Source organism: Dioscorea cayenensis, chromosome 1 (assembly GCF_009730915.1).
Source record: "Dioscorea cayenensis subsp. rotundata cultivar TDr96_F1 chromosome 1, TDr96_F1_v2_PseudoChromosome.rev07_lg8_w22 25.fasta, whole genome shotgun sequence".
In the NCBI taxonomy this organism is placed as follows: domain Eukaryota; kingdom Viridiplantae; phylum Streptophyta; class Magnoliopsida; order Dioscoreales; family Dioscoreaceae; genus Dioscorea; species Dioscorea cayenensis.
In genome coordinates, this window is record NC_052471.1 from 10,741,664 (window position 1) to 10,761,250 (window position 19,587).

Sequence of the window (19,587 nt, forward strand, 5' to 3'; positions counted from 1 at the left end):
ATCACTCTTTCTTCATTAATATCCGATAATATTGGAACAATACAAGGAAAAAAATATTACTAAAATTTTTATGCAACATATTCTAAATTAAGTTAATATTTTGAATGCATGTGCAGATCACATTCATTCTAAACCTAACTAGGGCAAACTCACACTAATGTTTAAAATTTGAATTTGAAATAAACTAGTTGTTGTTAGGTTTAATTGGTTGGTTCAATGCAAACGCTCATCTCTTCGATTCTACTTAGTTTCAAAATTAATTTATTTACAGGGCTTGATAGGAACTAATATGAGATTTGCAACCCACTTTAGTGGTTAATGTTCATAGAATTGTAGCAAGTTACAATAGCGTTGTTACTATTCATATATATGGGTGCACACTTGTCCGCACACCCTTCTGCAACTCTATACGTAAACCTTATGCTTTTCTAGTGATGTTGTGGGATCGTATACTTGATGGGTTGTGTGGCCTTCTATACAAGTGTATGACCACCTTATGACAATACAACTCTTGCAAATATAAAATTGACTTCTCTTGTGATCTAGAATGTGATAATGACCTCTAAAGACAACAAATGCAAATAATCTATGCAAGACACCAATTTTAACGTAAAAACCTTCAAATCGAGAGAAAACCCACATGACTCCTTAGAGCCATTTGACATACTTCCACTATGTCAACAATGGGGTTATAAAATATTTCTCTATAGGTAACTAGAGGCATGTAAGCATAATGACATGAGTATCCCATAAGAGAAGCTCTCAGCAATACACATTCATCATCACCACTCAAAAATAGTAATAATGACTTCAAGGAGAGTTTAAAGAAAATCAAATGGATTGATTAGGATATTACTAGTAATGATGCTCTATCCGAAGTGTGGGTGAAATTTGGCACCATTTTGCCGTCCGATCTTCTTGCTAATCTCAAGCCCTAACCCCTTTCTCTTCTTCTCCTTGAGTTCTCTCTTTCTCCAAAGTCTGTCTACAGTTCTTTCTATAACACACACACACAATCTCTCTCTCTCTCTCTCTCTCTCTCTCTCTCTCTCTAAATGAGAGAGTTTTACACATATAAGTTTCTCATATGAAAACTGAAATTTGCCCTTGCCCTTATATTAATCGACATAGCTTCATTTTTGTTTTATTAAGTGGGATGACCAATTTTTATTCACTTGTTGGGGCCTCAAATGTGGCAACACCCCAATATGTAGCATCTTGAATGATTTGTTGTCGCTAAATATGCAAGTGGCATTTGGATGAACGTAATTGTAAATATAATGGGTTTCCATTTACAATGTAACCGTAAAAACTTGGGTTTAAAATATATAGGAATCAAATATGGTGTTTGGTTAGTTGTACTAGAGATGCTATATTGTAAAATGTTATATTTAGTTGGAAGGGAGTAGTGATCCCACGGACTCGAAGGACTCGAGTGCGTGGGATCTGAAGTGCAACTGAGACGTGGCTGCACAACAGACACGCCTTTTGTTTTTTTATAAAAAAACTATTTTGTCACATTATTAAAGTTTAAACTATAAGAAAAATAAACAAAGGGCAGTATGGTCATTTACTTTAACCATATTGCCAAATTACCAGCTTCTTTCCCTTTCTTTCGTCTTCTTTTCTTCTTCTTCTTCTTTTCTCCTTCTTTCCTTCTCTGTCTCCCAGGCTTCTCCATTTCTCTCACAACAATTGTGCCTAATTAAACAAGTAAGCTCTCTCTCTCTCTCTATATATATATATATATATATATATATGAAAACTCACTCTCAAATTTCAGGAGATATTAATAGGATTTAGTATTTTTATTTGCCTAGAAAAACAAGAAGGTTGAGTTTGATTGAATCTAAAGCTGGGTTTGTGCCTATCCTTGTTATTTGGTACGTTCTTATGCTTTTCTTTGATTGAAGTTTGTTTTAGTAAAATAATTTTCAATAATCTCCTTGTTCTTATTGAAAATTATGTTTCTAGTTATGTCCAATATGGCAAGTACTAGTGAGGCACAAGGTTATGTTTGGATTTATGGGAAATGGAAGACCATATTTATAATGCAAGTGAATTTGAATCAGAGGAAGAAAATGAAAATCAACCTATGAATGAAGATGAACTCCATGAACCAAATGAAGCACAAGGAGAAGATAATACTGAAAAAGCTACTGAAAATATCAATCAAGAAGTTTTTTTTGCGCCACATGTTGGTATGCTTTTTGATTTAATGGATGAAGCATATGACTATTATAATCAATATGCATACAAAGAAAGGTTTAGTGTGAGAAAAGGAGCAATAAGAAAATTTAAAAAATATGGTAATGTCATTGGACGACGCTTGCACTGCTCTAAAGAGGGTTATAGAGAAGAAAGATTCAAGAAGACTGAAGGTAACAAGAAGAGACATCGGGGTGAAACACGTTGTGGTTGTAAAGCTAAACTTTTAGTAAACAAAAACTCGGATGGAACCTAGGTGGTTTCAATGTTTGTGGAGGAGCACAATCATATCTTAGCAACTCCAAGAAAATGCCATCTTTTACCATCACATAGAAAAATCGGTGAAGGTCAAAAAAGTATGATTGATAAATGAGACAGTCGGGCATTAGAACCAACCTCATGATGAATTATCTATCACAAGAATCTCAAGGGAGTCCAAATGTTGTATTTTTTGAGCTAGATGCAAGGAATCATATGCGCACAAGAGGAAAAATAGAATTCTAAGTGGGAGATTCACAAAGGTTGTTGAATTATTTGAATGAAATGCAAATAAAGAACCCCCATTTTTTTTTATGCAATCCAACTAGATGATGATGAAAAATTAACTAGCATATTTTGGAGTGATGCAAGATGTAGAATGAATTATAGCTACTTTGGAAATGTTGTTTGCCTTGATCCAACTTACGGAACAAATAAATATGCAATGCCATTTGTTCCTACAAGCAATGAAAAAAAGTCATCCCAAAGTGATTCTGACTGATCAAGATTCTGCCATTAGTAGTGCAATTTTCAAAGTCTTACCATGTACCATTCATCGATATTGCCTATGCCATATTTTTCAAAATGCTAAGCGACACTTAGGGAGATTATTCACAAGGGGGTCCAAGTTTGGACAAGATTTGTCTTATTGTGTAAGGAGTCCTGAAACTATTGAAAACTTTGAAAAAAAAAAATTGGAGTGAATTGCTCACTAAATATGATTTGAATGAAAATGATTGGATGTTGAGAATGTATAGGAAGTGCAAACATTGGATTCCTGTGTATTCGCATGAATTCTTTTGTGCATATATGTGTATAACTCAACGAAGTGAAAGTATAAACAAATTTTTCAAAGGGTTTTTGAGTAGAAAAATGTTGTTGTTGGAGTTTGTTCAAGGTGTTGATAAGGAACTAATTAGACTTCGAGAAAAAGAAATTGAAGCTAATTTTAAAAATGACAATATGCAACCATCCTTAATACTTCATATGCCTATTGAAGGAGAAGCAAGCAAACTGTATACACCGGCTATCTTTGCTAAATTTCAAGAACTACTTGGAAGTCTTCCATACAAGTGTGAAAAAATTGAAGAGAATGGGAATAGCTTCATAAAAATGTTGGATACCAGAAAAAGAAGTTAGACTTGTTAAAATATGCTCTGAATCTAGTTTTTTTATGAGATGTAGCTATTGTAAGTTTGAATTTGCGGGTTTCTTATGTCATCACATATTGAAGGTATTCATTGTGGCTAATGTGGATAAGATTCCAAGAGAATATATGTTAAACCGTTGGACAAGAGATGAAAAATGTGGAAAAAATTTTGATGAAGAAGGTCAAGAAGTTCAAGAAGATTGCTATACTCATGTAACACCTAGATATAGCACCCTTTCTCATGAAGCACAAGAATTTGCAACCAAGGGATCTTGCTCTAAACAAGTTTACAAAGTAGATTTCCATTGGTGGAGGAAGACAAGAGAAGAGGTTGAAAAGGCTATTAAAATGCAAAAGTTTGAAGTTCCAAATAACAACATTGACAAGTGTTTATCACAACAAACGATTATGTCAACCGAAGTAACAATCCGTGACCTTCCACTAGCAAAATGTAAAGGAAGTGGTGGAAGAAAAAAAGCATTTTGTGGGAAAAATCTTAAGAAAAGAAAGGCCAAAGTTGCTATGAGAAAGAATTCACATATTACTATAGCTCAAGCAAGTAAAGGTACTCAATAAAGTATTAATATTTACATTGAAAAAAATGATATATATATATATATATATGTAAGATATTATTATCATAATCCCTGTTTCATTCATATTGCAGCAAGTAAAGGTACTCAACCTCGACAAGTAGTTTTGTTTGTGATGATGATTCCAATTCAAGTGTATCAATCAAGGTTAGTTTTAGTGTGATTTATGAACATGTACAGGCTTTATTGTTGGTCATGTATATGATAACAATCCTTGTATATTTACTTCGAACAGGAAAATGCTACACTTTAGCCTGCCTTTACTGAGAGCCAAAATGGCTAGAAGTGATCTACTATAGGCAATATTTTTCATGATACTGATGCTGAAACCATTAAGTTCATTAAGGTAATTTGCACAAGAAGAAAGATTCATTCAAACCTAGTTATTGTATTTAACAGTTTTATAATATTGTCATTGATAAACTTTTCATCCTTTTTTTTTTCTTTGAACAGATTCAGTGGTAAGAGCTACTGAATTGGTTATCTTCAATTGGTGTTCTTCTTGTTCTGTTATTATGTTTGATTTGCTTGATGTTTAGTGGAATTGATGAACTATTGTGATTGATGTTTGATTGGATTCCAGTTTCTTAATTGATCTAGATGTGTTGATTGATAGGATCCTGGACTTGAATGCTAATGGGAATTCTATTACTCTGTTTTTACTAAATTGTTACTGCAATTCTTCTGAATTTTGTGTGATTAATCATTGGGTTTGGAAATTTGAGATTAGACCTAGAAATTTTTCATTGAATTACTGTGAAAGTCATAACAGATCCTCATTTGTCAAATATTTCTGGAGTTTTGGAAGAACGGGGGAGTTGCACTCATATTCAAGTGTATATGTATTTGTATTAACACAAATAAGTGTGGCGCATCCATCAAAGAATATAAACATAATCAAGTCAATTACGAGCAATTTCTTGTTCAGTATACTCGGCAATCCAGATATAGGGTATGCAAAAGTTGAATTTACATAATGATTTGTTGCTCACATCTAGTGAGAGCATAGAAATACAAATTGCTATTGATTCCTGGGCATAACCAACTTAGAGAAAGTTTTTGCATGTTTACAGAAATTCTGGATGGATGCTTTTCAGATGGATGGATGCCTTTTTTTTTATATATATTTTGTGGTTTGGGGAAATAGTTATGTATATGATTCTACTGATTGATCTTCTCTTTATGTTTATAATTTTTATTTGTACTATGATGGTTCTAGCACAGACCAGGCACCAAGGCAAGCACAAGGGGAAATGATTCTTCAATATTTTCATCTAGTTCTTATTTAATATGGCACATATCAACATTTTATCTTAACAAAAACACTTTGGTTCTTTGTTTACATTTTATGGATTCTTGTAGATGTATGTTTAAACTGTCATATTCTTTTAGACTTCACACTATTGCACAAGAACTGAGAAGCAGAAACACAATGCCTGAAATACTGATGAAATAAATTAAATCAAGAGGTACAGAGCAACCTAAAACGGATGAGATAATTACAATCAAAGTCAAAATTCAAAATCAAATTTGAGAACACTCTAACAATCCCTTGCCAATCACAGTTAACAAACTAAATTCACATAATTCAACATTGCAAAACAAGAAATCCATAATATTTGCAGCTTTGACTACCACCGGCCACATCAGGCGTCTCCTAGACTTGAATGACCTCCACATCAGGCGGCTTTGACTGCCACTGGCCAGAAAAGATCTTATCAATCGCACTCACCTGCTCGAATCTAGACGTAGCGACTACAGCAGTCAAGTGGATTCCGACCGTTTGATCCACGCCCGCCTTCTTCTTCAAACCCCAAGCATTCATAGCCGAACAAGAAGAGGGGGTGTGAGGAGCAATAGTGTTCTAAGAAGGATGAGAAACAAGGGTGCTTTGGTGGAAGTGGGAAACAGGGCAGATTTGCTCGGATCGGAGGAAAACGGCATCAGCAACAAGGCATCGAGGAACAGCATTGACCTCAAAGGGCTTGCGCTCGTCCTCATCGAAGTGGCGCCCTATGTGGGAAGGATGGGAAATGAACGGGCCACGATTATTGATCTCGCGTGCCACCGCCATAGCCCCAACACCTCTTTAATGCTGATCCCAACCGCTGACGGTGGTACTCTGATCTCACCGATCCTCCCCAACCACCGTTTCTCTCCGCATGCCTCATTGAGCTGCATAAAAAAGAGGAAAAAAACCCTAGAAAAGGAAAAAAAAAAGCTTGTAATTTGGCAGCATGGTTAAAGTAAATGACCATACTGCCCATTAAAGTAAATGACCATACTGCCCTTTGTTTATTTTTCTTATAGTTTAAACTTTAATAATGTGACAAAAATAGTTTTTTTATAAAAAACAAAAGGCGTGGCTGCTGTGTAGTCACGTCTCGGTTGCACTTTAGATCCCATGGACTCAAGTCTGTGGGATCACTACTGGTTGGAAGGATTTGTAAAATTGAAATTTGAAAATGTGTTTGGTTTGATTGCTTGAAGGATGTGAGCACCCACAATCCTTTACATATTAATTTTTTTTGTTTTTTATTTAGATTAATGGATATTATTTTAATGGTTATAATTTTCATATTAATTATTGTAACTAATAATTAAATTACTAGATTAATTATTAATTTATTACTATATTTTTTAAATTTATTATAAATTTTAATTATTACTTATTTTATTTTAATTTTTTTCTTTTTCTTTTTTTATAAGAGCTAAGAGTAGGGGTGGAAAAAATCCAGGTTTGGTCAACTACTCCTATTGGTAGTTAAATTAGATGTCCGAAACTGGCCCTGTTTTAAATACGGACAAGTTACATTTGTCCGCACTCGGTTTCTTTCAAATCCGGGCTATCTGAATGTCCGGATTTTATTTGAGCCCTGTAATATAAATTTAAAAGTTCATTCAAACACTAAAAGTACACAAGAATAATTTAATTCATTTCAAATGTAAAAAGCAATGTCCAACAATCCAAAATTCAAAATATATCATACAATAGTCCAAGTTTTAATAAGTGTTACATAGAAATTCATGTCTTGATAATACAAAATTCAGTGGCATGCTAAAAATAATATCAAGAATCCATGTCTTAATGATACAAAATAACATGTAAAACTCCGAATATGCAATTTTCAAAGTTAATCAATCTCAATTTCATTTGAAGCTTCATTTAAAGTTTGAGCAACAAGGTCCCCCTTCAACATATCATCAACACCATCATCAAAGTCCATTTTTCCATGGCAACCTAGATCATAACACAACAATTGAGATATTTTTATCAATTTTCATATAAGTATTATGTGAGTATTATTTGAAATAATGAAATTTCACAAACTTACCCATTGATGCATGTAGCCAATCTCGTCCACATATTAGAGCTTCTACAATATCTAAAGTGGGAGAACTTTGGTATTGATCAAGCACTCTACCTCCTGAACTAAAGGCAAACTCAAAAGCAGTTGTAGTAATAGGGATCACCAACACATCACGCACCATTTGACAAAAGAGTGGATAACGATATTGAACAGATCTCCAAAATTCCAAAATATTCAAATATTTTCTCCTATCAAATGGTGGCTCATCCAAATACAAATCCAATTCAGACTTTCGACCAAGCGCTTACTTTGAAATATTTCATAGGCAAATATAAATTGATCATTTAAAAGCAAAAGTTAAAAAAAAACAAAATAGAAATAATTTCATTGCTTATGAATTATGGACACTCACCACTAATGGATCATTTAAATCTTCTTCAATAACTTGGTTTTGAGTTGTTTGGGTTGTAGAAGAATTACCTTGATTTTGTAAATCCATGTTACAATATTATTCAAATAACTTTTGAAACTTCTCACGAATATTATCACTTAGTTATGTCCTTCTTCATCACCATAGAGTTTCATAAAAGCAAATTCAACAATATCCATTTTATAGCGAGGATCTAAAATTACCTCAATGGCCAATATAGCACTAAAAGCTCCCAAATATTTATTAAACTCTGATTGCATTCTCGACGATGGTGAACTTCTAAAAAGAATGGTATTTCTTGCTTTTTCTTGCAATATACATTGAATCCTCCACATCCCAAGAAAGAACAAGTTTAAAGTGGGATACAAGGTGCCCGAAAATATTTTCCATGTGATTCCATTCTTCTAAAGAAAGACAATGATGATAATTAAAGTCACTCAATGAAAGATTACTAAATGTATCTTGATAATATAAAGCCAACTCTAGCATGAGATATGTTGAATTCCATCTTGTGCTAACATCTTGGCACAACCCTTTTTTGCAATTGATGGCGATTTGTTGAGCACAATCATGGAACTTCTTCTTTATGTATTGTGACCATTTCAGAAATTTCACACTTCCCGAATTTTGTAAATACCACTATCAATTTCTTTTAGCCCTTCATGAACTATCGAATTTAAAATGTGTGGGCAACAATGAACATGAAAAAATGACCATCAAGAAACAATCCATTCTTTAAGCAAAGATGATCTTTAACAAAATCAACAGACGAATCATTGGAACTAGCATTGTCCAAAGTTATGGAAAACAACTTTTTCTCCAAATTCCACTCATTCAATAAAGAAGATATCATTTCATAAATTTCAAAGCATGTGTGTGGAGTTTGCATATAACAACAATTCAGAATTCTCTTTTGTAATATCTAATCTTTGTCAATAAAATGAGCGCTGAGAGAAATATAACCATTAGTTGTGATAGATGTCCACAAATCATATGCAAGACTAACCATCCTAGGTACTAGTTGTACAATATCAAACAACTTCTTTTTTTCTCTCCTATAAAACTTTAGCACATCAGTCTTAATTGTATTGCGTGTGATATGTTTGACATCAAGGTTAAGATAGGAGAGAATATTTCTAGTACCCTCATGCTCTACAAACTGAAATGGATACTCATACAAAAGAATTGCCATCACTATATTTTCTCGGTGTTGTTCTTGATTCAACTTTGGATGCCTAAGTTCAACATTGCCCTTTTCAAATGATGAAGACATCAACATTTGCCCCACATCATGATTTTTTTTTTAAAAATATGGCATTTCATTGTATTGGTTCCATAGCTACTATCAGCTACTATTATAATATGACAATGTTGACACTCAACCCTTTTTAAATTATAATCATATTGAGCATGATTTGGAGGAAGAGGAACAAAATCATTCCACACACTGGATGCATTTTTTTCTTTGCCTTTTACGAGTTTCAATTACACTACAAGATGCATCAATTTCTTCATTGGATGACATGTTTCAAATTCTTAAAATAATTTTAAAAATAAAACAATAATATAGAGCATTAATGGTGGAACAAACATAGAATTTAAACTAAAAATTAATAAACTTTTGAAAACAACAAAGGTGTTCTAATTTCCAAATAAAGGCCTAAACCTAGTTGGATTAAGACAAAGCAAAATATTATCATATAGCAACACCCTAAGTGAGAAAGAGATATACCTAGAAATATCAAAGCCGGAGATGGAGATGTAGATGAAGCCTTGAGATTACTTTGCAACACCCTAAGTTGAGAAGAAAGCTCCTTTCCAGGAGCATCCTCAAGGTAAACCAGAAAGAAGAAATAGCAAGGCATGTGTGATGGCAATCATGACAGGCACTCAGGTAGGGCATGTGATGCATCAAACCCGATGCACTTTTTTATTTTTATTTTTATATATAATTTGGACTTTTGAAATATTATCATTATATTTTATAAAATTATATTAAATTTAATCAGTAATAAAAAAGATTTGGGCTTAAGGCCTTGGGCTTAACATTGTTTTATGTATATTAAAATTTTAAAATATAAAGGCTCAGTTGTCTGAATTTTTTGGCCTATACTCGGTCCATATTGAAATCTGGATAGCCAGACTATGTTTGGACCCAACCCATACTATCACAACTTCTGCTCATACCCGTTTTATTCCTAGCCAGACAAAACAGGGCCGGTGGATCTAGACAAAGTATTGTCACTCCTAGCTACGAGCTACTAATAGTAGATATTCTCTTAACCAAAAGAGGGGGAAAAAGCATATAAAGCAATACAATGCAAATGTCAAAATTGAAAGCCTTATTATCCAACCAACTACAATACAATACAAATGTTAAAAATAAAAGGCTAATTATACTATTGATTCAGAGATTGCACTATAATATCAAAATCAACATTTGGTTTTCAAGAAATTCGTTTGCACTATGATTCTAGCTCCAATCACAAATAGATCCTGTACTTTATGGTAGTAATAGCATAACTCATACTCAAACACAGCCTTGTATGAAGAAAGATTTTAAAGAGGGTCTCAAATTAATATGGAACATCTTCATGCCTTTTCATTGTATTAGAGTTTTAAACAATGTTTTCAGACCCGGACCGGACCAGCCGGTCGGACCGGGTTGACCCGGATCGGGCCTTAAAACTGGTCCGGTCCAATATATAAAACTTGGATTTTAATAAAACCGAGATTAAATTGGCAACCCGGCCGATCGGACCAGTGACCAGGCTGGGTCATCAACCCAGGTTTGCACCTTTTTTTTTAAATCTTATTTTATTTTATAATATCCTAATGTTTGGGGGGTTATAATGTAAAATTGTAAAACTAAGAAAGAGAGATACCAAGGGAATTTTTTTATGTTTCTTTTTATGCATTTCTTAGTTGTTTATTTCCTTATTAAATCTTTGTATATTTTTCAATTAATTTTATACTAATTTATTTTTATATTATTTGGTGTATTTCACATTTTTAATGTGGTGTACTTCAATATTTATTTATGTAAAATTCTTGCTTAAAATTTGAAAAGTCATGTTTTTATTTATTTATTTTTAATTCTTCAATATTTAATTTTTTAATTATATATAACTAAAATTTATATTATTTTTAATAAAAATTGTTGCCCCAGTTCAACCCTGATTCAACCAGGTTGAACCCCTCCACCCCTAACCCCTAACCTTTTCCAGGTCGATGCCCGGTCCGGGTCTAAGAACCTTGGTTTTAAGCATACACTGGATAAGCATTACAAATATTTCAAAGTAAATCCAAGGCAAACAACAAAGGCAAAAAGGAAACATCAACATGGTCTTGGAATACTACAAAAACAACCATACCTTATGACAACAAAGTCCCATATACAAAAATTATAGAATGGTGCCAAGCACATAGTAATAGATTCCAAAATAGGCATTGAAGCAGACATTAAAAAATGTTGAACTCTAACCAAACTCTAAATCTGCATATATAGAGATATTAAAATTTTGCTGTACAGTCTGTCTGTTATAGTTGTGAAACCTTAGAAGTAAATCCTTAGAGCCCAAAGAAATTTCAAGGATGAAATTTTCTTAAGGGGGGTAGATTGTTATAACCCAATTGTTTTTAGGCTCGTTACCGTAGCATTTTTAAAGCCAACACTGTAGCAATAGTACTATAGCAACTCAAAAAAATTTTCTTTTGAAAATCTTCAACCTCTCTCTTCCATTTCTCATTCATGCCTAGTTGGAAACCCTAGCCATTTCTTTCTCCTTTTTTTGCCTTTTGATGGTAAAAGATAGGTAAGTATTTTTATTTTCATTAATTTTCATCTTGTGTTCTTGTTCATAACCCTAGAATAACTTAGGCCTTGTGTTCTTTTTGTTTCCTTTCTTGTTCTCCTCAGATTAGTAGAAGTAGAGAGAATGAGAAGAGAAGATTCCAAGGTGAGTGGGCTAACCAAACCTTTAATTATCTCTTTAAGCTTTTATGTGCTTCATTTGCTTGAATTGTTGTGAATTTGGAATGATCATACTCCAAGCTTGGGTTTTGTCTTGTTGGAATCCATATCGTATTTAATTGGGAAGATTGAATGTAATTGATGATTTATTTTGACATCAAAAGTTTTGTTATATATATTTCTACCTCATTGTAAATTTATTGACCATAAGTTGATTTTGTTTGTATAATACACTCTATACTTGTTGCCAACCTTATATTTTGGTCAACTTTAAAGCTTTTGGGAGTTAGATTGGTTGTTATCTATGTCAAGATTATTGTATGGATCTCATGTATTAAATGGGGTGATTTTCCCATTTTTGGGTAAAGCAAAATACTTGAATAATAACTTATGTAAATTTGTTGTATTCATGTATTATGTTAAGAAGGGATGTGTGGAAAGTTAGCCATTGCGTGTAAGATATTTGATGAAATGATCTTGAGTATTTAATGTGAACAATGAGCAATTAAGTGTGAGAAATGATGATAAAAGAAGATGCTAATGAAGTAGAACTGTGGCTAGAGGAATTGTTATTATGTATGATGGTATAAATTCTAGAAGAAGATGATGGGGATGTGTAAGTTGGAGAGGATTAAGTCATTGAAAAGGTTAATGATGATGAGGAAATACTAAGGGGTTTAATTCTAAATTTTGGGTTTTTGAGCTTGAATACTTTTCTTATGTTTGCAAACTTGGGTTGCAGGGAAATTGTGGGACTTATGATTATTGGGATGTATGTGCGAAGGGAATAGAGGAACTTAGTGGTGACTTTGTGAATGGATTTATAATGACAGAAGATGGAAAGGTGTACGCTTGCATTGAAGGATGTATGGTCTAGAATGACTGATGAGTTATTAAGAGAAATAAATGCAAAAGAGTTCATGACTAAATTTAGTAGTTGCGTAAAGAAAGTTCGTCAATTTACAATTATTTTGAGTAAAAGGAATTTCATAAAACTTTATATATATGATTGAGTTACATACTCCATGATAGCTTTTGAGATCATTTTGAGGAGTAAATAATGAAATCATGGATTAATTGGGGACTATGCAGGCAACCGCACAAGTCGCATAAATCCCGCAAGCACTGTAGTGTCACTGTAGCACTAACTCATTTTCTTCAATTTTTGTTCCGGAGTAAAATATCGGTTTTGTATGAATTATGTAATGTTGAGGTGATTTAATATGGAGGTTTATTATATGAATCTATTTATTTAAACCTTAAAGATGTTAAATATTGAATTTTATATGAGACGATGCATTATCTATATGGGAATGTGAAATTATTTTGGTCTCAAGAAATTTATTTGATTTTGATACCAGAAGTTTTAGATTTTGTTGAGACAATTCTTATGGTGAAATTATATAAATGATTTCGAATGATTTGAATTACAAGGGATGTGGGGATTAGTGAGTCATGATGTGTATTTTAAAGATTTTCTTGACGAAGTTGATTTGGTAGTATAATAGAGATGGAGCATCTTGTTGGGATTAATAGAATTAGAAGATGAGAATGGAAGTTTATTAGAAAATGTTAAGTTGAAGCATGCTTATAATCCTTTGGTTTAATCTTTACAAGTTTGTGAGAATAATGATAGGCTATTTCATTATAATTGGAATCTGATAAAGGGGCTTGATGGTTTAACTTAAGTGGACTTATGTTGTTGAGGAAGGATGGAGTTACTCCCATTTACCACTTGGTTTTACTCAAAGTATTTTATCATGTCCCTTGAACCTACTTTCATATTATCACTGATCTTACACTCAGTATTTTTATTTTATTCCTTATCTAGATTATTGTTTATTGTTAATTATTTGTTATTTTAAAATTTGCCTGATTTTCTTCACTAATCTGGAATTCTGAAATTCTGTAGTTCCGTTCGTGTGGGTAATTGGGTATAATTTGTGAATACTCTGTATTTCGATTATGATATTTTGTTAAATGATTTATTATATCGTTTTGCTTACTTTTTATATAATTTATTTTGTTTATCTAGTTATTTGTTCCTGGAGTAAAATCTTGGAATTTATTAGTATTTCTAAGTCTTTGTGAACTTGTGAATTTACAATTTCTGAACTTGTACTTTGTGTTTTTAGTGTATGATTATTTATTTATTTATTTATTTATTTTGTTCTTGCATTATTTATTCGTTAGACGATAGCATGAAAAAGACCTCCCTCGTAATTTTTTCTGTCTGTACTCTGTATTTTGCGGTTTTAGTACATCTCCATTCCTGGCTCGCCCACCTAGGAGGAGTAAGTCCTAGCCATGTGCACATGTTTTCTGTAGTAGCGCTACCCTCCGACTGCGGTCGAAGATTCGGCTTCGGCTGTTGATATTCTGTTCTGCTATGTTCCAACTTCACAGTCGAAGATCCAGCCTCATGTTGTTGATTTCTGTTATTAATCAAGAAGATGTACACGTATGTTTTCGCGTATTTTTTGTATTTCTGACTATCTCTGTCTTTTGAGCATTTTTTGTATTTCTGTTCCATAATTAGTCTGTCTGTATTCCGAGCATTTTCTGTATTTCCGTTCTACTATTATTCTGTTTTTTGGCATTCATTTATTTATTATTTTACCCACTTCTGAAATTCTTGTTGTAGTCTGATTGGAAAGTATTATGGTTTGAAAATGTTTAGATAACCAATTTCCGTATTCTACTGATATTTATGAGTTTTCCTCTTGTTTTCGCCCCACTCACTGAGTAACCCAGTTACTCAGCCTCTCTTCTTCTATCTTTTCAGGTACTCAACTCTTAGGTTGTTGTGCTTAAGACCTTGTTGTTCAGCCAATACTAGGATGGATCCATTAGGGTTGTCGTTTTCTTATAAATTTTTGTTAACCTGTATTTGTACTTTGGATTCTTATATATGTAAGTCTATGTTGTATTTATGTTCCATTTTTTATTATTCCCTGTTCTACTTGTTAGGATTGATTCTGACCAGGTCAAATCTGAGGCCTTGCACCCACTAGGGCCCAACCCCGTTGGATGCGGCTGATCTGTCAGCGGGCCCAGCTTTGGGGCTGGGGCGTGACAGTATTAAATAACTATTTGTACATAAAAATTAGAGAAAAATAATGGGAGATGCCTCCAGAGCTTTCAATTCCATTAAAAAAAAAAAAGAAAACCCTTAAAATTTCATACCCAAAAAGATACATGTTTTTTCCATTCATTTATTATAAATCTAAATTCATATGACATTACAAATTTGCTTCTAGCTAGGCTCAAGGCCACCTGCCCAAATAGAGGTTTTTGGTATCATGAAAAAATTGCTAAAATAACAAAAATTAAACGATTCAAAAATAAGGAATTCAAAAATATATATTAAAAAGAAAAGTATCAAAGGGATACATATGAAGAGCTGTAAACTTTTAGGGATTAACAAGTAATTTTCCCTAAGGTATTCTTTATTTTCTTTAACATCATATAATATATAAATATATTTTAGGAGAAATTATTTTTTAGTCCCTGAAAGTTTCAAAACATCACGGACAGACCCTCTGACATTTGAATTTACCAAACAGTCCCTCTTTTTTTACAGTTTACTTTTCAATTAATGCAGCTTGCTCCGTTAATTTATTCTATTTTACAACATGTACTTCCCGCTTAAAATATATAGTTTTCATTTAACATAGCGTGTTTTTGTTTAACCACATAAGTTTTCACTTAATATATAGCACATTTGCGTTTAAAATTTGACTTTTCCGCTTAAAATTATGGGTTTCTGCTTAAAATTTGGTGTTTTCACTTAACCACACAAGTTTTTACTTAACAGATAGCACATTTGCATTTAAAATTTGACTTTTCCACTTAAAATTATGGATTTCCGCTTAAAATTTGCTGTTTTCGCTTAAAAACTGAGAGCCAGCCCAGTTAACATCTGTTACCTTTATGTCAACATCAATCACCTTTATATCAGACAAGTTTGAAAAATAACCTGTCAGAAAAAGGAAGGACCTTTTGGGAATACTCAAAGTCATGGGGTTTTTTTGTGAATACCCGAACTTTGGACGGACTTTTTGTTCATTTCCAGTATATTTTATTACAATAATTAATAATTCATCAACTGTTCAAATATAAAAGAAGATTTTTATAAAGCTCATATAACTATTTTTCTACTTTTAATAATAAAACATGTCTTTAATTTTTTTTTTAAAAAAAAAAACCTCATCATTATTGATATCTGTACCAAAAAACAAACAATAATATATCTAGCATTTAATTATATGCTTCCAAAGAATATATATAAACAAAAGAAAAAAAAAATTTATTTTATCTTAAAATAAAACATCAATAACAAGTAATATTTGAAAAATCAAGATGTCCAAAGTGTTTTTCCTATTTTTCAGAAGTTGACAAGTAAAAAATCTCACTTTATTATTGCAACATATCAATCAAAGAATAAGAAATCAACAACAATTAATCCACAACTGCACACAATTGAATTAAAAAAAATATTAGTAATAATAAAAAAAATAACAAAAGGATGCTCCCAGAGAACAAACAGTGACTAAAAAAAGACAGTAAAAAAAAAGCAGTGAAAGTAGTTATGTGTATTCATATAGTGAGTGGAAATCAAAATCAAGCAGGACATTAAAAAGCTGATGACAAGAAACAAACTCACTCTTAGTTAACATTCCACAAACAGCATCAGGTCCATCTATTAATTGTTTGTCAGTGTTCACCAATGATAAGCAGCAGATTAACTTCATATTCAAACAAAGCCTCATTGTAGCATATCATATCTTTCTCCTGGTTGAAAAAATCCAAAGTTTCCTGGATACTCCTTCCCCATTAAATGATCCATTCCTGCATTTATTGTTCACAAATCCATTTTAACCAAAGTTCTATGTATGTATATATATATACATAAAGAATATAGTAATAGTTTGCTTACTTTGATTTGATAGAGAACCGCCATAAAATGGGATTTGGTTGAAAGTTGGTGATGGTTTCACATTATCATTTGATGGAAAGATGTTTTGAGTTCTGCTGTGATCTTGCTCTTTTGTATGAAAGGAAGAAGCAGGGATTACTTGATGAAGGTTGTCATGAGAAAGTATTCTCTCTGATTTGGATTTCTTCTCATCCGGTGATTCAACCTCTGCCTCGACTTCAGATTCACTGTTGTTTGGCAATGAAGCTGTTTGTTTTCGCTTTGAACGAGCTCGCCTATTCTGAAACCAGTTATATACATTTGTTTCAGATATCTGGCCGTGTTGTGAGAGTTCGGCAGTTATGTCTTTTATCTTTTGTTTGCTTGGAGTCCCGTTGCCATGATCGAAGATGTTCTCGAGAATTTGTAATTGCATTGGTGTTGGAGTCCACCGTTGCCTTGCCGTAATTCTATGGCAGCCAGTTGTCATTAGAGGATCACAGTAGAGATTTCCTAGTTTCATACCTGAAACAAGCCATCTTAGTTTATAAAATTCATCGACAGAATGAGGAATGTAAAGAAAATATACGAACATAAAATGGAAGCTTGCAAAGAATGGTTTTGAATGCAACTAAAGAAAGCCTTGTTAAAACAAATATATGATCAAAGAGGTCACATGGTCATTTTCAATGCAATCATCATCAGAGTCATTGTCATATTCATGACCAGTTAAAGTAAAGTTCTGCACAATCTGTTTGAGTGGTTATTGAAACAAATTATTAGAAGAGGTCATGACAAAACAAAAGAAGCAAATGAAGTAAAAGTCTTGGGAATAAATTAGATCTCATTTTCTATAGCACTTAGATTAGAACAGGACAAGTATGTACTTTTGGATAATCTATATCCAAAACTCTCTCAACCCCAATAACATGAATCAAAAAGGTTAAAAAATAAAAAAATGAAAAAGTATACCTCATTAGAAATACCCACAAAAAGAACATTCTAAATGCAAATTTGAACACACTTTGGCATGACAAGAAAGTAGGTCCAATTGATCATACCTAATCAGTATAGGTATATGATAATTTTCATGTCCAGAGAACACTAGATAATAACACAAGTGGGCCAATAGTGTCCTATCCATCAGCAAAGAACAATAAAAATACCACATGGTTCCATATATTCCTCTTCTGTCTAGAAAGAGCTAAGCATGTGCTACACCACTAGCAGACCTTATTTTTTGCAATTAATGTAATGCAAAGTGAAGACTTTTTCTGCTGATTCACAGCACCTTTACTAGATTCCACCAAGATTAAGTTAATGGAAAAATATTCTAGTTTCATGATGCTACTCAATGATAATTATAAAAAAAAAACAGTAAACATTAAAACATTTGGACTTCATAGAAATTAGTCAAGCAGACCTTGTAATGCTCATAATAATGGCCATTGTGACCAACAGAAAAACACCTTTATCCTGCCTACTCATTGTCCAGACAAACATCAATGAGGCTGCAAATGATAGACTTTAGAATATGTGTAGAAAATTTGGTCAAGTTAGGCCATAAAATTTCCTAACAAAACCCAATGCATTGTACTTAACATTCCATATCCTGACAATAAAATCAAACAACAGATCCCTTGAATAAACTCTTTGTTGAATGATATATACATATATATATTGTTCAATTAGGAAGTCTAAAGCTTTGAAAAATTAATAGCATTTATATCAAGCAAATCAAAAAATGGCCAGAATAAAATTCCACAGAACTAGTGAGAAATTGATGAACAAGATCCTCATTTAATGAAGCAAAATCCATCCAAAAAAAGTAAGAACAATCACATGAAACCAAGATATAGATTCCCTCTTTTTTCCAAAATTAAAAAATCAAACTTTTCCCTTATTTTTCCTCAAAAAAAAAGAGATCTTTTTATCGGAACCGATCTCCAACAAAGACAAAGATCTCAATCCAAACAAACACAAAATAAAACCCTAAAACAACACAAAAAGAAAAAGAAAAAGAAGAAGAAGAAGAAGAAGAAGAAGAAGAAGAAGAAGAGATGAACCTGCAAGAGAGTCTTGCTGCGCGGTCATGGCCTTATGCATCTCAACAAGCTGCTCACAAATGGTGGCATAAGCTGAGATCTGCTTCCTTAGAACCTCCATCTGTTCATCAGTCATCACCTTCACGTACATGACTCCATCCCCAACAACATCCCCATCTCCTCCCCCTCTTCTCTCCTCCTCCGCCTCTCTGTTCATCCTCTGAGCTTCACCACTACAACCACTGCTCCTCCTCCTCGTCTTCTACTCCAGCCCTCGCATTCCACGCGTGCAGAGACGATGCTGAGACCCGTGGAGAAGAGAGAAAGAAAAGGTTTTTGAGAGAGAGAGAGAGAGAGAGAGAGAGAGAGAGAGGAAAAGGAGCACGCGGGATTGGTGCGTGCACTGCTGGGGAGATGTTTCCATTCGGAGATGGGGGGTCTAGGGAGGGGGAGAGGTGGACTTTGGGATTCGCACAAGATGTGATGGATGGATGAAAATTTTTCATTTTTTTTCATGGTTAATGATGAAGAGTCAGGCTCACTGATTTTGAGTTTTGAGTTTTGGTGTGAGTGTGAGTGACGTTGGGGTCAAGCCTTTCCTTCTTAAATCCATTCCTTTTTTTTTCATTCTAATGTAAATTTCTTCTTTTCTTCTAAATTTTTATTTCTATATATATATATATATATTTTCTCTTTAGATG

At 33.0% G+C, this 19,587-nt stretch overlaps 2 protein-coding genes across 2 annotated transcripts; both read right to left on the reverse strand.

Moving 5' to 3' along the window:
• Positions 1–7,211: 7,211 nt before the first annotated feature.
• On the reverse strand, positions 7,212–9,815 carry LOC120250238. Its single transcript, XM_039259065.1, has 3 exons — positions 9,683–9,815; positions 7,545–7,637; positions 7,212–7,450 (listed from the first exon to the last, which is right to left on the reverse strand). Exons 1-3 carry the CDS (start codon positions 9,813–9,815, stop codon positions 7,344–7,346), a joined length of 333 nt encoding a protein of 110 aa, XP_039114999.1. The 3' UTR covers positions 7,212–7,343.
• Positions 9,816–16,495: 6,680 nt separating this feature from the next.
• LOC120258560 (WUSCHEL-related homeobox 8-like) lies at positions 16,496–19,282 on the reverse strand. Its single transcript, XM_039266047.1, has 3 exons — positions 18,908–19,282; positions 16,863–17,366; positions 16,496–16,774 (listed from the first exon to the last, which is right to left on the reverse strand). The coding sequence occupies exons 1-3, from the start codon at positions 19,101–19,103 to the stop codon at positions 16,692–16,694; spliced, it is 783 nt and encodes a 260-aa protein (XP_039121981.1). The 5' UTR covers positions 19,104–19,282; the 3' UTR covers positions 16,496–16,691.
• Positions 19,283–19,587: the final 305 nt, after the last annotated feature.